The following is a 24,261-nucleotide window of genomic DNA, read 5'->3' on the forward strand; positions in this document are numbered from 1 at the left end:
GACACTGGCTCACATAGAGATATGCAAAACTGTGACCTTACATGACAACTCTGCCTTCTTTGAGGGACCATAAAAAAGCAAATATGGGTAGTGAAGAGACCTTGATTACATAGAATTAACTAACTCCATCAGAAGCTGGGCCCCCAAATCGTTAGTAAAGTAACAACTACTTATAAGTAGTTAAAAATTATAACAAACCTCGAAATTACAAAGATTTGCAAATTCCCAAAAAACTGACTAGAAGTTATATTATATGGTTAATGCTGCTTTGACATTCTAAGACAGAGCATGCAGTCTGTGCATTGGTGCTAGCTGAGACCTTGTTATTTGTCCGTGACAATATAACTGCAGAAATTAGAGTAAGCATCTAGAATCTTCTAGCAACTTGTCAGAGAAATTCTATGTCGGGTCAATCTAATAATAAAACAGTTAGGGCTTATATTTTCTATGTATTTTTTTGGAAAATTTCATTTTTCTAATAGTGCATTTTTCTTATATATACAAATGTATTGGTCTGTGATGGATTAGAAAAAATCCTGGTCCTTCACCATAAATGGTTTGAGAAGTAGAATTCTAAGGTACTTGGTAATATAGATTAAATAAAAGGATAATGTAAAACATTATGCACTATTATATTTGCAAATTATTTAAAGTTCTATAAAGATAGCCTATAAAGAAGGAAATTTCTCTTCTTGAATGAAGAAGCAATAATCTGAATTCAGAATCTGGTGCATGTGGGACTTAACCTGTTAACCAGTCACATGAATTCATAAAATTAAAATCAGTTTAAAAGAATTTTCATCATCATGTAGCATTGTGCATCAACTATACCCAAAGAAAAAATAAAAACTTTTAAAGTTTTCCATCTCCTTTTGTCAGCAGCTCAGTTTCTAAAATATATCAAATTATGTAGCCATAGGAAGTGTGGTTTCTTCTAGGCTAATCAGTGATTTTGTGGCTAAAAAAACTGTTCTAAAGCTGAACTATAAAATACCCTCTGAATTTATTCACCGATAACCAGACAACTGTAGTATCTGTAAGCAAGTGATACTTTTCTGGAAACTAACATAGCTTTGGTGTGGGAAGAAAATGCAGGATGTCCCCACTACTGAGTGTCCATGTATAGAACCTGAATTGAGAAATCCAGAAATGTGAAATCATCCTTTCCCATAATTGTATCAGCAACTATGTTCGAAATGAAGACTACATAAAATGGAAGCAAATAAGGTGAAATCATGAAATCTGATCTAACCTCCTCAGCACCACTGTCAAATCATAGGCGAAGTCTATACCACGCACTGATCATGTGCCATCTAATATGGAAGAATGGTATTAAGACTGTAACTCAGGTTCTAGGCAATAAGGCCAATTTCTGAAAAGCCAGGATGATTTCTAAAGATGCTTACACTAACGGGACGAACTAAGCAAAATGTATGTTAGTCATTTGAATCACCCTATTGGATTTATTAAATTTCGGCTATATGATTCATTGCTCATAGATCAAATTTCAGCAATTTCATTCAGTCAGGAGATATTGAGCATGCAATCACTCCATGGTATGGGGACTTAGATGACTATTCAGCTTGGAAATTGTCCTTGATTTTATTTTCCTTTTGACCTTCTTTAGACTACAGATTAAAAGGGATGTGCTACTGGCTTTTGTCCCATATATAGTTTCTCAAACCTATCTGTGGAAAACCCTTCTGTTTTTGTGATACTGATTTATCTCTTTTTGAATTCTTCCTGGAAATTCTGCCTTCTGAATTCTCTTCTGCCTTCTCATCTTCACTGTGGCCTTTAAATAAAGACCCCCACATGATTCAAGTATTATGGAATATAATCATTTTCTGTTGTGCGTGGTTTTGAAACATAGTTCGGGAGCATGGTCCTCTCAGTGTGGCACCAACACTTATTGAGTTCTTGCCATGAGACAGGCGATTGTGTTGGATACTAAGGGTGCCAAGCACACTATGCCCCAGCTCCTGTGATGGGGGAGCTCACAGAAGCATACTTACGGCTTTGTGTATCCCGCAGAAATGACAGACTTCTAATGCGAAATAAAGGTAGAATGTAATAAATGCTATCATAATGTGCAAATGCTGCTTTGCACATTAGGGTGTAAAATCATTGAGTTCTTTTGGTTTGGGAAGGGGAAATGGGCCCTGAGGACTGTGAGTGGCAGGATGAGGAGGAACAAAGTAGAGAACAGATATTCCTGGCAGAACAAACTAATGAAGCAAAACAATGTGTGATGCATGTTTGGGAAAAAGCAATTACCTTTGTGCAGGTTTATACATAGTAGGGGAAGGAGTCCTGCAGAAGCTGGAAGGAAGGCTTGAAAAAGAACTGTGGCCAGCTGGCAAAGTGCCTAGTACCCTACATTAAGAGCCCAGTGATCAGATGCATGTTTTAAGAAGAAAACTCACAAAAGCAGCAGTGATGATGGGAACGCACAGACATGGATACCACAGAACAATGGGCCGCTCAGGAACCTGAACTGCGGGATTTAGAAAAGTGGGACTGATATATCCATTCAACAGGTACTCTGAATCTCCGAGCCTCGGGGAAAGCTCGTTGAGTCCGCAGACTCAACACAGGAAAACACTACCACAGGAAAACACTGAGTGGTGGACTGTGGGCTCTGGAGAAAGGTGGTCCTGGGTATGCAAGCCGGCTCCGGAACTCTTTAACCTTGGAGGAGTCATATATTTAGCATATCTAAGCCCCAGTTACCTCATCTTTAAATGGGGCTTAGCAATAATTCCTAACTCACAGAGTTGTTGTAAGAATTAAATCACTTCATGTGTGTCAAACATTTTCAATGCCTCAACACATAGAAAATACTCAGTAAAAGTTGGCCATCATCATGTTAATGATGATTTTTTTTGTCGCTGTCTTTTTAAAAAAATATATTTATTTACCTTTTTTGGGGGGAGAAAGCGCAAGTGGGGGAGAGGTAGAGAAAGAGGGGCAGAGGATCCGAAGCAGGCTCTAAGCTGACAGGCTGACAGCAGTGAGCCCGATGTGGGGCTCGAACTCACAAACAGTGAGATCATGACCTGAGCCAAAGTCCTAAGCTCAACTGACTGAGTCACCCACGTGCCCCTGTCATGGTCTTTTGAGCATTGCTGCTTTCACTACCGGCTAATGTAAGAATGTGAACACAAAGAGGCCAGGGAAAAAGAAACGAATTCTAACTTGTTCTGACTTTGGTTTTCAAGTTTGGTCTTCCAATACTTTCAGGGATTACTTTTTCTCTCTAAACCTTTCCCCTTCTTCCTTCCTACCCCATCCCTACCCAATCAGTTTATAGCTTTCTGATTGGTCGCTACACCACATTTTACACACCTCTTTCTTTGGAAAGATTTGGTTAATAAAAGAGTCCTGTGAAGGCACATCACTCCTGCTCAGAGCTTGACTATTTACTAAATGCAGCAAAATTAATTATGCTTGAGATGATAGTGTCATCACCTAAGCACATCTTATATTAAGTATTAATTAACACTCCATAAAGTCGGCAGATAATGGTTATCATACCATTTCAGAAACACAGAAAAGAAGCCAGAAGAAACCAAATTATTCACTAGGGTTCAAAGAGGAAAATCAGTAACACTTCCGGATATAAAATTCATAATTTGTAATTGCTGTAATTTACTCACATTTCTTCCCCCAAGGCATAGGCATTAATGTCAAAATTAAAAACTATGGAAATTACCTTTCATTACCCATTAATATATGTTTCCATATTTAAAAAAAAACATACCTTCACTGGCATGTCGGTCTCTAAATATGTTCTTGGGGTGGACACTGAATCCTTCTATATCATGAACCGAAGAAGCCCTCCGTATACTACAAATGCTTTCCTTCGATCTGGAATGAGTCAGCTGGGAACTTGACTGCAGCATGTCAGGGTACAGTCGGTCCCATTGCCTTTTGGGAGAGGAATGGTCAAGAGGTCCCGATATATTCACCAAAGGGGAACATTTGCTGGGCTGTATCAAGGCTTTTGTATCATCTGCTTCAGAAGGGCTGCAGCTCTCTTTTGTAGGAGACTTGAAGTGCTTCATGGCTACTGAATCATCGCTGTGTTTAGATGAGTCAATTACTACCACATCCGGGTCTTCTTGTGGTAAGGACTGCTTTCTGTAAGTGAGAACTCTCAGACCAGGGAATTTGAACCCAAAAAGTTTCCCTACAAGTGGAGACAGGAAAAAAGAAACACATTATAAGACAAATATATAGATATATACAATCCATATACACATCCATATATACATATATATACTATATATGTACAAGACATATCCCTTAAGAAAAACAAACAAATGAACATCGTTGACTCATACTTAATACCATGTAATAAGATTTATTAATCAATACTGAATTAAGTCATTCACAGTTGGAATGAGAGATATTGTCGAAAATTTCTGAGACTAATTACCATAAAAGCAGTAAGAAAATAATAAAAGAACGTTGTCATGTTTCTGATGGTTAAACAGATATACTCCACTGACATGAAAGCATTACTTGGATGACATGACTTTTTTTGTTTCAATAAATTAAAGACATGTTACACATTATTGCATATAACATATTGTTAAAAACACTGTACATCCATTTTTAAGGGATTTGGGGGAATTTTACGGGAATTTGAAGGGTAGAATACAGTTTGGAAAGGAAAAGAAGGGATGGGACACCATAGGCAAAAGGGAGGGTACTGGAAATATTATAGTGCATATGTGTGGAGTGGAGGATAGGGGGTGATTGTACTGGAAGAAGGGAGGGAGTGAGGTGGGGATAAGAAGTTGGCCTGACATATCTAGAAGGTTTGTATTAGACAATACTGTGACTCATGTGTGGATTAGAAAAACAGGGTCAGCTGTTTATGAAAACATTCCTCATTCCATTGGAAAATCTTTAAAGGCTTTACATTTCAGATAGAGATGTAAAGATAAGAATTTCTCTTTCCTGATATATATTTTTTTTGTTTTTCCAAAATATGAGAATATGGCGTGAAATGTTATCCTTATCTCAGTGGATGAGGCTTAAAAGGACAACCAAGTATAAACATTCAAAGGTGAGTTTTAAAATTAAAATATTAGCTAATAAATGCATAAACTCACTGGCAGTAAGAATGCAAATCAAAACAAAAGCATGTCATTTTCCACTCTTTAATTTAGCAGTTAATTGGAAAAAACAAACAAACAGATAACATGTAGTGATGGCAAAAAATGCTGGTGAGCATTCTGGCACTTTGATGGTGGGATTGCAAATTGCTACAAATTATTTCAAAAATCATTGTGCAGTATCTATTAAAATGAAAACATACTTTTCATTTGACTCAGGAATCCCAATAATAGGATAGTACAAAGGCACAGAAATAAGACACAGCCTGGATATCCATTAGAAGGAGAATGATTGAATAAATTATGACCTTTTTATACTTTGGAATCTTATAATGCTCTTTAAAAACCATATATATATATACATATATATATGTATATATATATATGTATATATATACATATATTTTTATACATATATATATGTATATATATATGTATATATACACATATATTTTTATTAGAATTAGAAGTTTATTAAAATAAAAGTGTTAAGTGAAAAAGAGTTTCAGTTTAATGTTTGTGACATTTCATTAAAAATAATAAAAGACTTTATTTGTCTGTAGAAGTAGTATAGCAATAGAGAAAGATGTGGAAGAACACACATCAGACCCGTAATGTTGACTGGCTAAGTGGGTTTGGAAGCAGAAGGTAATGTATTGAATTCTTCTGTATATATTTTTATTGTTTGTTACATCAAGCATCCATGCATTCCTTATAAACTTTTAAAAAACTGATGAGGTAAAACTTTTACTTCTAAAGAATGAAGAGATAAGACATAGCCTCCAAACAATATTGTGTAATTCAAAGCTTGTCTAAGTATTGTCTATGAGAAAACGCAGAGTTTCTAATCTCCATTGCTAGTGCAGTGGTCTATGTTCAAATCGCCTGATGGCTTGACAATTACACATTGCTCTTCTAGTCAATCATTTGGAGTCTTTGGGCTACGATATTATCTACCTTATATTCTTTAGGTGTCATGGGCACCATTATTTTTAATACATTTATTATGAACTTTCCCTCAGTCATAGGATGGCTTTAAAACATGGAAGAACACTTCCAAAACTCATGGATTTTTCTGTATTTTATTTAAATAATTACTCTTAATTACTCTTCCAGTAAATGTCTTACCTATACACATAGTTTCCATTCCATATTTATTTAATCCAATGATTCATAACTACATCTCCAGGCCAGACCTTTTCTCTTAGTTCCAAACCTGCATATCGATTGGCCTCATTGACATCTTCACTTAGAAGTCTTAAAAAGACACCTCAAAATTCCATAGCAAATCCAATCTCATGATCCATCTGTCCAATTCTAGCCCTTCTTCTCTGATTAACATTTCTCTTTTCCAGTGGACTGTAGGCCTCATGAGGGCAGGGACCCTGTCTATTTTGCTTACCAAATCCTACCTCTGACAGAATGCCTGAGCATGGTAAATGAATTTCTATCATCTATAAACAGATCCTAAACTGACAATGTGCTTCAATTCTGAATGTGGAAAACTAAGATACTTAATTACTCTGGCCAACTTAATTGGATAATCTTAGCCTTCTGGAATTGTATTGACCCATGTTTACCAAAAATGATTGATTAAGTGGAACTCAATAGCTCATGGAAATGATGAACTCTATACCCTGCCCTTTATACCCGATTCCAACTCTACTTCTTAATTTTACCTTTTTCAGAGGTTACTAATTGCTACCATTCTGGTTTTAGAACATAAGACAGAAGTGTTTTCAAATTCTTCATTTTATGTAAACAATTACAGAAGATTTTAGAATTAAGTTGGCTACTTTATTATTTTTTTTAATGTTTATTTATTGTTGAGAGAGATAGAGCATTAGTTGGGGAGGGTCAGAGAGAGAGGAAGACACAGAATCCGAAGCAGGCTCCAGGCTCCGAGCTGTCAGCACAGAGCCCGACACAGAGCTCGAACTCAAGAACTATGAGATCATGACCTGAGCCGAAGTCGGATGCTTAACCGACTGAGCCACCCAGGCGCCCCAAGTAGGCTACTTTATTACTGTAAGCTTTCATTTGTGGGCTAGCAGTTAATAGTGTTAAATACAACTGTAATATAATTTATCTTTCTGATAAAAAAAACAAAAAACAAAAAAACATGACACAATGCACAGACAAAATCCAAATATGGTCCACTTTAAGTTCTGGATTAATAAATTGTAGGTGAGAGTAATCAATCTATGCAAATAAGATTAAATAACAGTGTACCAGAGTAACTGTTTTGCAAGCATTCCTACATAATTTTACCAACAACTCTTATATGCTCAAGTAAATTGCCAAGTTAAAAATCAGTGAACTGCATCGAAGTCACTTGATTAGTTTTTAATGCCCATGGAATTGACTTATAAAGCAGTTTACAAATCAATTCTGCAAGCTTATTACAATGCACTGAAGGTCAATGCATACTTTTATTCATTTTTCATCAGTTACATTACCCTCCTCCTTTAAAAACCATTCACTGTGTTTCTTAAATTAATGGCCACACAAGGCATTTAGCTTGTTCCTACAGTTTAGTCATATCCAAGGTGGTACAGATGGTCTTTTCTGCATCACTAGGTTAATATGACCATGTTATATTGCATTACAGATTTAGTTGTCTAACCGCAGCTCATCCGGAAAGAATACACATTGAGAATTTTGCTCAATGCTAGCACTTTTAGGCATGAAATATAAAGCATGGATGAGTATAATCCTGTCATGGTTCTTAACACTGAAAAATACCCTTGTAAGTTAAGTCTCCATATTTTACCATATCTGCTTTCTAACTGGACAACTAAAATAGTACTATTTGGCCTTTAATCTATTAAATGTTTTATAAATCTGAAATAAGAATGACAGATTAGGAGTTTTTACACATTTTTTACACATTCTCCCAGTAATTATAAGTTTTAATAAACTGCTTACACAAACCTGATTTCGTTTAAATATACCATTTTCATCTAAGAAGTATCTAACATGCATGAATGAATGACTGCTACAAGGTCTTTCTCAGAACATGTCACTTTTATGAAGCTGTTAAATGTAATTTTGGAAGCTTCATCTTCATGTATCCTGTGTCATATTTAACTGAGAGCTTTTAACTTCTCACCCAAGTAGGTACACAGTTAATCAATTATCTTTCTCTTTAAAAAAGCCTGGAATTATGACTCCAATCGATACATGCAAAGATGTTAAACACTTGGCTCAAGGCCAAACAGGAAATCAGGGTAAAGTCAGAATAAAACAGCAACTTATTTTATTTAATTTCAGTTTTACCCAAGATTTGGTGGTTTCTTGGGCCATAAATATCCACCTGAGTATTTAATGAGAACCATAATTCTCCTCTAAATAAATGTAGATAAATGCATACACACAATTTTATTTATGACCTCTGAAAATGAATAACAAAGTTCCCTTCCCTCAACCAAAACCCTTCTTCTAACCTCCCCTAGGATTGCCTGGGATTAGTTGACTCTTAATATTCCTTTTCGTTCTGAGTTTCTTTGTTTATATATTTATGCTATTCATAGTTCCCACAAATTTATAATGATCACAGCTACATTTCTGCCCTATCTCCTGTGGTAATGGGTAATGGGACTTTAGAAAATAGTTGTACTAAACTTTTCCAAATGAAGAAGACCTCGTTAACCTGAACTGCTCTTTCTCTTTCCTTCTCTCTTATCCTGGGAGTTGTTTCTTATCTACTAGCATTTGGAAGGAAACAGTTTTTCTAATTTAGGAATGAATCTGGGAATATTAGAAATAACATTTCTCGCAGAAAAGCAAATATTTCCAAAAAGTCCTCCACATACTGCTAATCATTGAATTTCCTCACAATTGCCAATTCCCAGTCATTTCCTGGGTTCAGCTTCTCTTCATTGCTGCAAACTCTTAGAACTTTGATTACCTAATAATTTTACCAGGGGTGCCTGGGGGGCTCAGTCAGTTGAGCTGGTGACTCTTGATTTCTGCTCCTGATCCCAGGGTCATGGGGTTGAGCCCCACCTTGGGCTCTGTGCTGAGCATGGAACCTGCTTCATGTTCCCTCTCCTCTTGAATATATATTAAATATGTATTCTCTCTATCTTAAATATGTATTAAATATATTTAATATACTTATAGTATCAGAAACAACTTACTCTGGCTTGGTTCTGCTTAGTTGAATTATGGACTAAAAAGTAGAGAGAAACTTAAGTTCAAGCAGCCATGGAAACTAGAGAATATAGTAGGGTAAGGAAGGGACATGCTTGGTGGGGGTGGGAAATGGGGGATGTCGTGAAGACGATGAACAGAGATGTTTTCCTCTCACAAAGGAGTACAGGTAGTGGGAGGATGGATCCCTGAGACGCGTCTTGTACCAAAGGTCTTTATGAGGAGTGTTCTCAGGAGATATGCCTGAGAAAAGGGATTAAGACAGGATTGGGTTAAACTCTCATGCAAATGCAAAGGAAGCTTCAGCCAGCCCTCCAGGGGGCTCAGGATCTAGAACAGCCCTGCAGAGTGATGCCACATTCAAGTCAGGGTATTGGTCTTTGTCTCCCAGCATCAGCCAGTCACCTGCTACAGCTACCCCATGAGAAGGTCCATAACCTGCGTAAGGCACTTCCCTGCCTTGGACCACAGTTGTCAGTGAGGAGCAGAGCTGTGCACACTCAGCAGCCAATATTCCCAGCTGCGAGGCTGTCCTAGGCCTGAGGAAGGTGTCTGGCTGAGTAGCACCGTGCCCACAGCGCAGAGCAAGAACGATAGCCATATTTTGGTCTGAAAAAAACTATAATCTGAATTAAGCCTACTATCAGCTATTATCACACCATAAGGATTTGTGAAGTACTGTTGATGTACCTCTCTAAAATCACTGTATTCACAACCTGACACTTAAATTGGAAGCCTTAAAATCACCGTGAGATTTTTCTCCAGCTAAATAGCTCCAGATGTGCAGAGAGACATGACTTTAATCTCTGAGTCAGAGAGAGCAACAGACTGAATCTGATGGGAGAAACAGGCAAGATAATTGACTTATCTGCCTTGTCTTTTTAGGCAGAAATTTCCATCGAGGCACCCTGCAAGGAGATGAATCTTTCCTACTCCCAAGTGTGTAATGAATATATGATGCTGCCCATAGGCTGCTAGAATAACGCATAATATTGTCAAAGAAGGCAGTAGGTGGCAGTTAGACTGGGAAAAAGGATCACTCAGTATGAACTCAGTGCTGACCTGATTAGCGGGTGACAAATGGGGCAGTGCAGCCAATGAAATCCTGATACTAGTGACAACAAAAGATCACCAGGGGGCCCATGGATCTAGTAAAGCCAAAGCTAAATGTAGGACCCTTTAAGGGGACAGAGATGGTCAGTAATGCCTTGAAAAACTAACTCCTAGGGTGACAGATACCAAGAAAAAGCAGCAACGTACAATGAGGCAGTAAGTGTGAGACCAAATTGGAATCTTGAAGCAAGGCAAGTCCTGACCCAGTACCGCATGGCGCACATGTGTGGAGGTGGGGGAAGTTAGTGCCGCAGTAGCAGCGAGAGCCATTACGGGAGCTGCAGCAGCAGCAAGAACTTCTGGAACAGGGTCACAAATGCTGATGATGTCTGAGACACACTGCTTCCAACCTAGCCAGGTCATCATGAAAGCCAAGAGGCAGAAAAGACAGGTTTGGGATAAGGGATATAAGGCAGAAAACAGGACAAGGTGGTGGACTGCTTTTAGCCACCCAAGGTTAAAATATCTCAGTGAAAAGGGATTGGAAATGAAAGCAAACACATCGGTAGTATATGTACCTAGTAAGGTTTCTATGTGATAAATACTTAATAAATCAATGTGTGTCTTATTAATACTGTTATTTTATTTCTCTCCAATAGATTTCTTCCTTTTCCAAATGCCATTAGAGAAGCCATTCAAACTATGTGAATGTAATGACACTTAACCTAAATTGACCTGGGATGACCATATAGTCATCACATTGACAGGGACTCTCTTGATGGAGTATTCCAAACACAAATGGTACAGACACCAGCTACCCAAAGGCAGTATGACCAGAAACTGTCCCTGATTTGGATGTTGCTAGGTAACAAAATTTTCCAAATGATATGCACACGAGGAGTTTCTGGCATGGATATGTCGATTTAGACGGTCATTAGCATTCATTATTAATAAAGAGATAAAACATAATTTTTTTCAACTACCAGCAATTTTCCTGATCTCAGAAATACGTCTTTTGCCCAAATCCTAGAGGGGAAATGTAATATAAAGTTGATTGCAACCCGTGACGGAAATTTTCCTGGACTTCTTTTAGCAACCATGTCATAGTTCCTTTTTTATATCAAATTTAATCTTTGAAAAGAGGAAACTTGCAAACCCATGATAATAGTAAATATTAGTTACATTGTAAAACCTTTAATTAAATTCATCTGAATAATAGATTGTTTCCATAGTAATGCTCACTGAGGGGGAAACTCTGTATTACTACTACAGCTCTTCATCTTTGAATTAAAGAATAACTTTCAGCTCCAATGGAGAATAGTAAAAACACTGCGAATACCCTTTTAGAAACCAGTATATAGAAAATTTCTTTGTTCTTTAACTTGAGGTCTGAAAACTGATATGCAAATTTGAGGGAGTAATGTAGCTATTCAGGCAAATATATATTTTATGTGTCAATTATTCAGAATATTGAGTCCAAAGCATACGAATACATTTTTAGTGGTTTAAATTAGTTAGATAATTGCTTAAATTACCAGCTGCGTTTTGTGTGTATAGACTAAGCTGTTGTCAAAGCTTTTAGAGTAATTCAAACTTTTCTTTTAATAAGCACAAAAGTAGAAATTCTCCTTTGGTTCAGACAGTATGATTTTAATCATTTCAAAGATAATGGAATCTCCTTTGTCATACCTTAATAAGATTAAATTAGATTAAAAAGTTCACTTTTGAAAAGAACTGTAAGAATAAGAGACTATAAAAACTTAACTTTATTATACTTTTACATTTAGTTTCACTTAAAATTTATCTTTATAGTTTTATGTAAACATTAATTAACATAACCCAGTAGTTTTCAGATTTTAGCAGGTATCAGAATGACCTGAAGGGTTTGTTAAAACATAAACTGCGAAATTTCTGTCTCTGAATCAGTTGTTCTGATGTAAGGCCCAAGAATTTGCATTTCAAACATGTTGCAGGGTGATGCTGATGGACTTACCCTTGGGGAATCATTGATTAATGCCCATTCAGTAGGAAAATTAAAAAAAAAAAAAAACCTTAAATTATTCAATAAAAATAACTTATTCATTTTTTTAAATTTTACAAATATGTATTCGATACTTACTATTTGCAAGAGGTTAGGGATGCATGGAAAGGAAAATAACATCCCTGCTATGTACTAGAGGTGAAGGGTTCTTGGCCACTTTAAATAAGGAAGGTGTTTTCCAGTTTTCTACAGACCTTACCCTTCTCTCTATTTTTATTCATGGCTTTTTTCAGTCCTTTATGCTACTTGTCTAGTAGGCAAATGAATATGACCAATGTTGTAGTAAAGTCAGGCATGATGTCACAGAGGCAGGAACAGGTACATTTTTCTGGGTGAGTTCGGAACCCTGGACAGATGAAGAGTTCTTTGGAGCAAGCACCCTAGAGGGATGAAGGCATTCAAATAGAGGGGCTACCATGTTGTACAAACAAGGTGGTATAAAGCATGTTTCAAGGAACCACCACTGAAATATGGGATGTGATGGGGTGAAGGGATAGGACATAAAGCTAAAGAGGTATCACAGATCAAACCACAGGTGTTTTGTATAATACACAGGACTTTGGAGTTTTATATTGTTAGTAACAAAGAACCATTTAAAGGATATAAAAAGATGGGTATTATAATTTGATGTAAAATAGTGTGACATGTGATCCTGAAGAAAAGAGGCTGAAAGCAAGGATACCAGTTATGAGACCCTGCATCAGCCCAAGAAAGATGTGTTGTGGGCCTACTAGGCAATCACAGTGGGCTGTACAAGAGATAGCCACAAGGTGCACTTGACCGAATTTGATCACTTTCGTTGGGAGAAGAGATGATTAAAGATTAGCATAATCCCCATGTTTCCAGCTGTGGTGGCTTGGATGACACTGTTTGGGATGTATGAAGAGCGAGAGTTTTTGATGGAACGGATGGATGGTAACTGGAGATGGAAAGATAAGTCTTAACTTGAAATGCTAAATCTATAGAAATGTAAAAGTCTTCCAAAGGAGATGCCCAGTGGACAGTTGGATACATGACGTTCTAAGTGGTAAGGAAAGTCCAGAGAAAGGTATGGGCTGGAGATACTGATTTGTGAGGGAGTCTTTACCCTGTAGGTCATGGATAAGTTTGCCCATCCAGGGTATATAGAGAAGATGACTAAGGAGAAGAATACTAAGAGTAGCTATTGGGAGATAAACAAACAGCATTTACGAGTAGAGTAAGATGAATAAGAAAATGGTATGAAATTGGCTGCCACAGAGATCGAAAGAAACAAAGGAGTATGGTGTCATGGAACATAAAACAACAGAGAGAAGAGAATCAGATTTAATAAGGCACATTCAACCTAGAGGGTAACATAGAGAGCACAACATAGAGAGTTCAATTATAGTGAGCAGAGAAATGAAGGAAATAAGAGAAGCAAATGAGGAAGTATGGGAAGTCTGAAAGCTTGGAAGAGACAACATAAATGAAGAAAGCCAGATAGAAACAAACAATAAAGACAGCTGAGGACTATCGCAAACTGGAGAATGCAGGTCCCATCAAAAGGTGTGGCCAGTATTCTGTTTCAGCCTATTGCAAACACATAGTCAGATACTTGTGTTTTTCCAAAATAAGCCAGAGATCTTCATTTTAGATGTCATATTCCAATTTTTAAATGTTGGCAACAAACTTAACTAATTAAAAGTTTGAGAAAATATTATGAGATATAATCAATGTGTCTGTTGAAGTACAGGCTATTTTCAGCAGCATGAGTGCGAGCCAAAGGGAAAGAGCCAGTGAAAATATTGGGAGCGGCGGGTGGGATTGGTGAGGTTTTGAAGGAATGGAAGAGAGAATGGGTTGCAAGTGGAATCTAAGCCTCAGTTAACATTATTGGGACATTTTTGTTGAGAGTGGGCTTGTTAAAGGAGTTCCTGCCTGTACCCTTCCCCTTGCTCTGAGGTGTGGGAAGTGAGTTTATTTTTGGGGACAAATGAGTGATTTAAGGTTAAGAGTGACTAGAAGCCAGATGAAAGTTTAAAATACTTGCTAAAGGAAAAAGTTCAAAGATCTGAAAAAAAAATTAAGATCTCATGTACAGTTTTGACTTGCAGTATAATCATTTTTAAATTAAAAATGACAAAGTTCATCATTTTTCTGCAAGTAAATGAAACAATGTGGGCCTGTTTTCTTGTTGGGAAGTATTTAAAGTTTAGTAAAATGAGAACACTTCAGAGATTTGTGATAGTGATGGTAAGAGTAAATTAAATAGATTTAAATTTAAACAGAAACTATTTTAAATTGATAAAAGGAGTGAAAATGTTATTAAAGTTTACTTGGGGATACGAGCTTAAGATCAATTTTCATAGTGGCTCAAAGTGAATCTTTGGTTTTAAAATAAGATGAAAACATAGAATGCATCTGTTCTCTGTTTGGATGTATAATGTTAATCAAGACTTTTTTGTTTAATTCAGGTTGCCCTAACTCCCTTGAAAATTTTTTTAACAAATTAAAGTGTGTATGTGTGTGTGTGTGTGTGTGTGTGTATGTGTGTGTGTGCATTTGTGAGTCAGACTGGTGATCCTAGACTCCCGCTATAAAATAGAACTCAACATATAAAGCTCAAATATACTTGTAAATAATTTAAATGAAATGTTGATATATTTTAGTTAAAATAACAAAGTGAAAGTCTCTTAAATTTGATGACTATTAACTTTGAAATTAATAGTGTTACCAAAAACGCATAATTTGGTTATCCCCTACATCGTGCAAATATTTCACAGGAACAGATATTAGAACAGAAAAAAAGAACACATTTTCCCCATTCCATTAATTCTTTTAGATGTGGCCCCCTTTTAGTTGGTAGGAAAAGTACAATCTTCTCTTCCATTTGGTATCATTTCCATTCTTCAGATTTTAGAGCTTTTACAGAAACCATCAATGAGAAAAGACTTGGTTGTACATTTTATTTGGAATTTATACTTTTTACGTGGCAACTAATTGACTCAATGATGCAGTGTTTATCAGTTTGGTAGACTTTTCAGTATAGTACTCTCTCCTGTACTTGCTCCATTTCAGCGTAAATAAGTCATTTATCTGTGGCTGGTTCTATACCTTTAACCTGTGAAAAATTAGTTTTTCCCATAGAAAGCTGCTCACTTTAGTTGGATAGGGTTCCTTATCCAGAAATTAGGCATTTGAATTGAGAAACGATTCACAACTTCATCTGATGCAAAACAAGTCTCTAGGTTTCCAGAATTTTCTCAGCCTTATTGATCATAGTCCCTTTTTATGATACATCTTTTCTATTGTGCATTTACCTTCTTTCCTATTGCTTCTCTATTTAAGACTTCATTCTTCTCACTTGCATTTCTTGTGTTGTCACTTCACAGGTTTTCCTTTATTTTGTCGTCACTTCAGGAGAGGCAGTTAAATTTATAGAAACCCACATCTTCTTAAACAAACAGTAGCTTTTTCTGTATTACTCTCATTTAAATCCCAACACTCAGGGGCATACACTCCCACCCACACACTTAAGTGCTTCTTTTTTTATTTATTTAAATTTTAGTTGTTTGGGGTTCCTGGGTGGCTCAGTCAGTTTAGCATCCAACTCTTGATTTTGGCTCGGGTCATGATCTCACAGTCATGAGAGAGCCCTGTGTTGGGCTCCACGGTCAGCATGGAGCCTGCTTGGAATTCTCTCTCTCCCTCTCTCTCTCTGCCCCTCCCCCACTCATTCTCTCTCCCTCTCTCTCTCTCTCCTTCTTTCAAAATAAAAAAACTAAATATTAAAAAAATAATTAAACGTGAAAAATTAAATTTAGTTAGTTAACATATAGTGCATTATTGGTTTCAGGAGTAGAATTCAGTGATTCATCACTTACATACCATACCTAGTGCTCAACCCAACAAATGCCCTCCTCAATATCTATCACCCATCTAGCCCATCTCCCACCCACATCCCTTCATCAACCTTCAGTTTGTTCTATATCGTTAAGAGTCTCTTGTGGTTTGCTTCCCTCTCTTCTTTCTCCCTCTCCTTCCAATAGGTTCTTCTGGTTTGTTTCTTAAATTCCACATATGAGTGAAATCATATGGTATTTGCCTTTCTTTGATTGACTTATTTCATTTAGCATAATGCATTCTAGCTCCACCCATGTCATTGCGAATAGCAAGATTTCATTTTTTGATGGCCGAGTAATATTCCATTATATACATATACATACATATATATATATATATATGTATATATATATATATATATATAAAGCTTATATATATAATAATATATATATAATCATATATATATAATCTTATATATATATATATATATATATATATATATATATATATATATATATAAGATGTACCACGTCTTCTTTATCCATTCATCAGTCCATGTACATTTGGGCTCTCTTCACAGTTTGGCTACTGTTGATAATGTTGCTGTAAACATTGAGGTGCATGTACCCCTTTGAATCTATATTTTTGTATCCTTTGGGTAAATACTTAATAGTGCAATTGCTAGATAGTAGGGTAGTTCTATTTTCAGTTTCTTGAGGAACCTCCATACTGGCTGGAGTGGCTGCACTCCAGTTTTCATTCCCACCAACAGTGCAAGAGGGTTCCCCTTTCTTTGCACCCTCACCAACACCTGTTGCTTCTTGTGTTGTTAATTTTAGCCACTCTGACAGGTGTGAGGTGGTATCTCCTTGTGGTTTTGATTTGTATTTCCCTGATGATGAATGATGTTGAGCATCTTTTTATGTGTCTATTAGCCTTCTGGATGTCTTCTTTGGAAAAGTGTCTATTCATGTCTTCTGTCAATTTCTTTACTGGGTTATTCATTTTGGGTATTGAGTCTTACAAGTTCTTTATAGATTTTGTATACCAACCCTTTATCAGATATGTAGCTTGCAAACATTTTATCCCATTCCATAGGCTGTCTTTTAGTTTTGTTGATTGTTTCCTTTGCTGTGCTGAAGGTTTTTCTCTTGAAGAAGTCCCAATAGTTCATGTTTGCTTTTGTTTCCCTTGCTTTCAGCGACTTGTCTAGTAAGAAGTTGGTCCAACTGAGGTCAAAGAGGTTGCTGCTTGTGTTCTTCTCTAGAATTCTGATAATTTCTGTCTCACATTTACGTCTTCCATCCACTTTGAATTTATTTTTGTGTATGGCATAAGAACATCCAGTTCCATTCTTCTGCATGTTGCTGTCTAGTTTTCCCAGCATCATTTGTTGAAGATACTGTATTTTCTCCATTGGATATTCTTTCCTGGTGTTTGAAGATTAGTTGACCATATAGTTGTGGGTACATACTTCTTATTTAGGTAAGAAATTAGGCATTTTGAAGGTTAATATGTTTCTTCAAAAAGAAGTGTATCAAAATTTGATTTTCTTTTCTTTATTTTTTTGTTTGTTTTAGTGGTCACCACTGGAACAACAATGTTTGAAGTAGCCAATATCAGTATTTTACATAGATAGGAAAATTATACTTTAAGAAAAAAAATTGGCAGGATTTTCCCCCAGATCAGAAATAATACAAAGTAGAAACTGGATAGTATCAGAAACTACCAAGTTCAATTTGTCTCTCTTTAAATTTTCTGCTTGATTTATCAACTCTTCAAAAATTAACATCAAGTAAAGGAAATTCCTCAGCATAACATGACAGAAGAGTATAATCAAAGCCAATATACTGGTTGTAAACAATGGGCCTTTGTAATGTTCTGGAAACGATTTTATCTGCATATTTATACTTTCTCCAATGACTCTGTATATGAGCTGCGGTGTAGGGAAACCACTCATATTCACAAACTAAAAACGAACCTCTACTGAATTTGCTATGGCTTATACATGAGATGCTATTTTAATCACAGTGTAAAATTGCATAGATTATGTATTACATCCTGAGAGCTACCGTATAGATTATCTTCCATTCAAGGAATCCAAGTTTCAATTCTCCATTTGTATTTCAGTTTGAAATGAATACTTTATTTATTTTTTAAATTTTTTAAATGTTTGTTTATTTTTAAGAGACACAGAGACAGAATGCGAGTGGGTTAGGGGCAAAGAGAGAGGGAGACACAGAATCTGAAGCAGGCTCCAGGCTCCGAGCTGTCAGAACAGAGCCCGATGCGGGGCTCAAACCCACGAGCTGTGAGATCATGTCCTGAGCTGAAGTCGGACGCTCAACCGACTTAGCTACCCAGGCGTCCCATGAATACTTTATTTTTAAAAAATCCTCTTTTTTGCTATGCTGCTGATACACCACTCCCTTTTTCACTTCCATTCAAATTAATGGACCATGCAAGATAACTGTTCTATGGGAAAAATGAAGAATCTGTGATGACGATGAAGAAAAACATTAGGCATCCCCAAAACAACAGATTTTATTGACATTCATGACCAAAATACAGGCTGACATTACCTAAAGTATACTCTCAGGAATCATTCAGTAATGACTGAATTGATTAGTGGGAGATATAAAGAAATAAAAATGGTCATCAACTTAAAGGAACAAGACTTTAGTATTACAATATATTTTTAAAAGTACCTCAATTTTGTTTTTAAATATGTCACCAGGGAGACTGACACATAGGTGATTTTGATAAAAAGTTTCCCCCCCGAGTGTGATATTGTCCAGAATAAGATATTTAGTATATTGGAATCATTTTAGATTAATATATTTCTCCCATTATTTCTTTAATATAACACTGTACTAGCATCTGGACATACCTAAGGAAGTACCTGATACTATCAAAACTTCTCAGCTGGTATAGATTTAATTTAGTATTATACTTAGGTTTACAATATAGGCTTTTGAAACTGTGTTTTTTATTTTAGTTATAGCTTGCTGTCTGAATTTATGTGTAGAATAACAATTTCTTTTTTAAAATATTAAAGTTTTTTGACAAGGCCTAGCTCCCTACAGACAATAACAGATCCCTAAATTTCGATGTCCTCACGGATCTTCCTAAAAACAATAGAGACCAATAAATGAGACAAGTAAAAGTATCCATAAATTATGCCTAAAAAGTAATTAGAGACAGAGACATTGCACACTTTAATTTACATATAAGCAGGCAAATAAATTCCTAAGAGCAGCAGAATTGGTTCCAGAAAGCACACTGCAATGGAGTTCAGCAGAAGCTTAGTGAAGAAAAGGGGAGTACAAAGGTCTCCTTGGGGTGACGGAAAACACATATCAAATACGGTTAACCCACAGATGAGGAGGAGGACTCTGCACTGTGTAAGAAATCCTGAGAGCAGGTCTGCGACCTGAATGGTCAGAAGACTGGTTACTAGATAAGACAATAAAAAGTAACTTGAAAAGTGCACAAGACCTCAATTAGCAGCTTTGGAAAAACACTGCTTCTTGGTGGGGGGGCGGGGGGAGGAAGACTAGTGGTGAGCACTGAATATATTTCACTAGAAATTTAAAGCCAAAAAAAAGAAAGTGAGGGGGCGGCTGGGTGGCTCGGTTGGTTAAGCGTCCGACTTCGGCTCAGGTCATGATCTCATGGTCTGTGAGTTCGAGCCCCGGGTGGGGCTCTGTGCTGACAGCTCGGAGCCTGGAGCGTGTTTCAGATTCTGTGTGTGTGTGTCTCTCTCTCTGCCCCTCCCTTGTTCATGCTCTGCCTCTCTCTGTCTCAAAAATAACTAAACATTAAAAAAAAATTTAAAAAAATTTAAAAAAAAGTGAGACGTATGTAAACATTATGGCCTCTGACCAGCTAGAAATACTGAAACAAAACAAAATGAGAGGAGAAGAAAATGTAGAAAAAGTTCACTGAGTACCTTGTTGGTAAAAGTTGGGAATAAAATAATACAATTTAAATTGACAAACTGAATGGTAGAAGCCCATTCTTAGGAGTGCAAAGATAAGAATTAGAACAGATAATATTATTAACTAAAATTACATGGTGGAAAGGGAAGGAAAAGAGTTACAGGCTAATTTTATTCTTGCTCATAGTAAGGAATCAAAATACAGTGTCTGAGGGAAAGGAGGAGAGATTAAGGACATTACATAAAATTAAAAATACAAATATTCTCAAATATAAAAACAAAAGCAAAAACAAGAGAAAACAAACCAAAAACACACAGTTGGAGTTTAAAAAAAAAAAAACAAAGAAAACATAACATAATGAAATGTCTCAAGAGAGTATATTTAAGTGGTGCCTGGGTGGCTCAGTTGGTTAAGCTACTGACTCTCGATTTCGGTTCCGGTCATATCTCACAGTTCAAGAGTTTGAGGCCCACAGTGGGCTCTGCGTTGACAGCAGGGGGTCGGCTTGGGATTCTCTCTCTCTCTCTCTCTCTCTCTCTCTCTCTCTCTCTCCTCTCTCTCCCTCTCTGCCCCTCCCCCTCTCACATGCACTCTCGCTCTCTCTCTCTCTCTCTCAAAATAAATAAATAAATAAACATTTAAAAAGAGAGTATATTTAACATAGACTATATTAGTACTAAGAAAAAAGTTATATCAGTAAATATAAGTACCTGTTATAATTACAAATTAAAAGACAAGTATTATTTTTTTCTTCACTCCACAACGCATAAAAAAAGCACAACTAAAACAAAGAAAGACTAGAAGATGGTTTAAATATATAAACAAGAAAATAAAACTGAAGAAATCTTTGAAAAGTAATAAAAGACAACTTTGCATAATTGTGTTAAAATAAATTCTTTAAATCTACATAAATTCTTGAGAAATAACATTTAGTAAAACTGATACTAGTTGAGATGGATGACTGGAATAATCCAATCTCTGGAGAAAAAAAAAAGGGAATTTGTCAAAAAGCTACTCCATAAAGTAGTATCAGACCTAGAGGATTTCACAGGGAAATCATACTTAACTTTGCAAGTTCAGATAATCTCCAAATTATTTGATGGTTCTGTAGCACAGACCATAGAAAATAATCTCCAGATTATTTTCTGAAGGAATTATAGATTGATACCAATACCTGATGAAAGTGCACATAGACATACACACAAATTTCAGGTCAGTCGCCCTAAAGAATACTAATGTAAAGATCTTAAATTAATTTTAGATGAAGACAGGCCAACTGCATAGTACAAAATAAATACATCATGGTCAATAGTGACTCCTTTCAGAGATGCACAAATAGTTCGATGTCAGTAACTCCCTTAATAAAATTTATCGTAAAAAATAAAGAAAAACAATAGCACACTCATTTCAACAGATGCTGAAGAGGAAATTTACAAATTTCAACACCCATTCTTAATAAATATAAGTTAATGAAAAACTGCAAGTATAAAACACATACAACTCAAACCAAATACTGTCATTTGAGTGAATATAAACACTTGGCATTTACACAAAAATCAGGAACAAGGCATGATGTTTACCATCAATGACTTTTTCATAATATGTTGGAAGTAATAGCTAGCACAATTAAACAAGAGAAAACTATTAGATGTATAAGAATTGGAAAAGAAAATGTAAAACAGTCTCTATTTGATATGATGGACACTTGAAACATTCATAAGAGTCAATGTAAAAACCACTGAAAACTAAGAAAATTCACTAAGACAGTAGGATATAAAACTAACATTCTAAGAAAAAAAATCATTAGCCTCAGAAATAATCAGAAGATATAATGAAAGAGAAGATCCTATTTATAATAACAGCAATAACAAAAAGTTAAATGCCAAGTAGCAAACTACAGTGTAAGAAAAAATTTTAAACACTTCTGAAAGACACAAAAATTAGACTTAAAGATGAAAATACATATAATATTCTTGTATAAAATGACTCAACATCATAAAGATGTTAACATTCCTCAAATTAATTTATAAAAGTAATGAGAAACCAATTAAAAACCCAAAGAATTTTACCATATCTGAACAAGTTGCTTCTAAAGTTCATATTGAAAAAAATTTTTTTTTAAAAATGGGGCGCCTGGGTGGCTCAGTTGGTTGAGCGTTGGACTTCGGCTCAGGTCATGATCTCACAGCTATTGAGTTCGAGCCTCAGGTGGGCTCTGTGCTGACAGCTCGGAGCCTGGAGCCCGCTTTGGATTTTGTGTTTCCCTCTCTCTCTGCCCCTAACCCTCTTGCATTCTGTCTCTGTCTCTCTCAAAAATAAATAAACATTAAAAAAATTAAAGTTCATATAAAATTTTTAGCAAGAAATAACCCCAAACTCCTGAAAATTAAATTCAAGGGAAGCATGTCATATCAGAGATCAACTGTATATTTAAAACAATATGATTCTGAATGATAAATAAGCCAACAAAACCGAAGACAAAGTCCAGAAATATACTCAAGCAGATAAAGGAAGTTTAGTGTGTGATAAAGGTGGCATCTCAAATCATTGCTGAAAAGATAGACTTTCTAATAACTGATGTTGAAACAACTGGAGAGCCATTGCTAAAATGATAAATTAAATTTATATCTTGCACTATAAACCACGAAAAACAAAATATATCAGAGATACTAAAAAAAGAAAAAAACATACAAGTTCTAGAAAAAGATTTTTTTGCAACCTTGGGATGGTGAAAACTTTTCTAAAAATGGCTCAAAAATTCAGAATCAGCAAAGGAAAAGGTTCATTAATTTAGCTACATTACAAACAAACAAGAGAAACAAAACCATTGCATGACACAAATTAGGAAAAGTTAAAAAAAATATTTGCTGGGGAAGAGATTTGCCACTTATTTTACAATTTGAAAGAAAAAGACAAAAAATGTATACAGGAAATGGACAGCTGGCAGAAAAAGAAATATCTATAGTGCTTAAATATATGAACCTCATTCGTAATAAGAGAAATGTAAACTAAAACTAATTGAGGTACTACTTCTCACCTATCGTAATGATAAATATCGAGAAGACTGACTCCCTTTGTTAGCATGGCTTTAGAGAAAAGATCTAATAAATTGCTGGTGGTAGTATAAAATGGTTCAAACCATAGGAAGGGGAGTTTAGTTGTATCTTAAAAAATTACATATGCGGGGCGCCTGGGTGGCGCAGTCGGTTGAGCGTCCGACTTCAGCCAGGTCACGATCTCGCGGCCCGTGAGTTCGAGCCCCGCGTCAGGCTCTGGGCTGATGGCTCGGAGCCTGGAGCTTGTTTCCGATTCTGTGTCTCCCTCTCTCTCTGCCCCTCCCCCGTTCATGCTCTGTCTCTCTCTGTCCCAAAAATAAATAAAAAACGTTGAAAAAAAATTAAAAAAAAAAAAAAAAAATTACATATGCATTTACCCTTTGGCCTAGGAATCCCACTTATAGACTCTTACCCTGAAGATAATTTTCCACAAATATACATGCGTGTTCGCAATTCATTCTGGCATTATTTGTAATAATCAAAACGTAGAAACAACCATCAGTAGGGGACTAGTTGAATTAACAATGGTATAACCAAGTCAAATGGCTTTGAAAGCTATTGATCAATTCTGTAAGGCACCAAAGAGTAACAGCAGCTATGACTTTGTTTAATATAAATTTATTTTACCTAAAATGAAAACATATTTTGAGAACTGACTCAAAATGAAGAATGTATGAAAATTACTACAGTAGCAGAATATCAACAGCATTACGTGCATGTTGCCTTTTACTTACGGTTTACAGTTTTGACTGGTAATATTGGGTTTACCCTCTCTGGGGAGCCAGCGTTTTCCTCATCTGTCACATATTCAAAATTAATGATGAACATCATAGCCACGCCCTCTTGGTTTTTCACTGGAATTATGTGAGTGTTACAAATGAAAGTGGACCCTAAGGAGATGAAAAATGAATGTTAGGTCAAAAGTATGCCTTCATTTTGAAGTGTTAGTAATATTAAAATTCTAATAACCCCTTAGAATTTTCTATTGTAAATGATCACTGAAATTTAACAAAATAATTAGACTTTTATTTCATATTTCATTTCACATATATCTACATAAAAATCCACAAATTTTGCCATAGACT

At 35.9% G+C, this 24,261-nt stretch overlaps 1 protein-coding gene across 3 annotated transcripts in view; it reads right to left on the minus strand.

Moving 5' to 3' along the window:
- KCNH7 (potassium voltage-gated channel subfamily H member 7) overlaps window positions 1-24,024 on the minus strand; it is a 154,496-nt gene extending 130,472 nt beyond the window's left edge. For 2 of the 3 annotated variants that reach the window (XM_042948967.1, XM_042948966.1), the window contains exons 1-2: window positions 23,911-24,024; window positions 3,764-4,192 (exon numbers count right to left, since the gene is read on the minus strand). In XM_042948967.1, the coding sequence (XP_042804901.1) occupies window positions 3,764-4,192; window positions 23,911-24,007 (526 nt within the window). In that variant the 5' untranslated portion in view covers window positions 24,008-24,024. Of the gene's footprint in view, window positions 1-3,763; window positions 4,193-12,453; window positions 12,648-23,910 lie in introns of those variants that run through there. The other variant, XM_042948968.1, reaches the window with a different exon arrangement.
- Between the last annotated feature and the right edge of the window lie 237 nt (window positions 24,025-24,261).

Source organism: Panthera leo, chromosome C1 (genome assembly GCF_018350215.1).
Source record: "Panthera leo isolate Ple1 chromosome C1, P.leo_Ple1_pat1.1, whole genome shotgun sequence".
NCBI lineage: Eukaryota > Metazoa > Chordata > Mammalia > Carnivora > Felidae > Panthera > Panthera leo.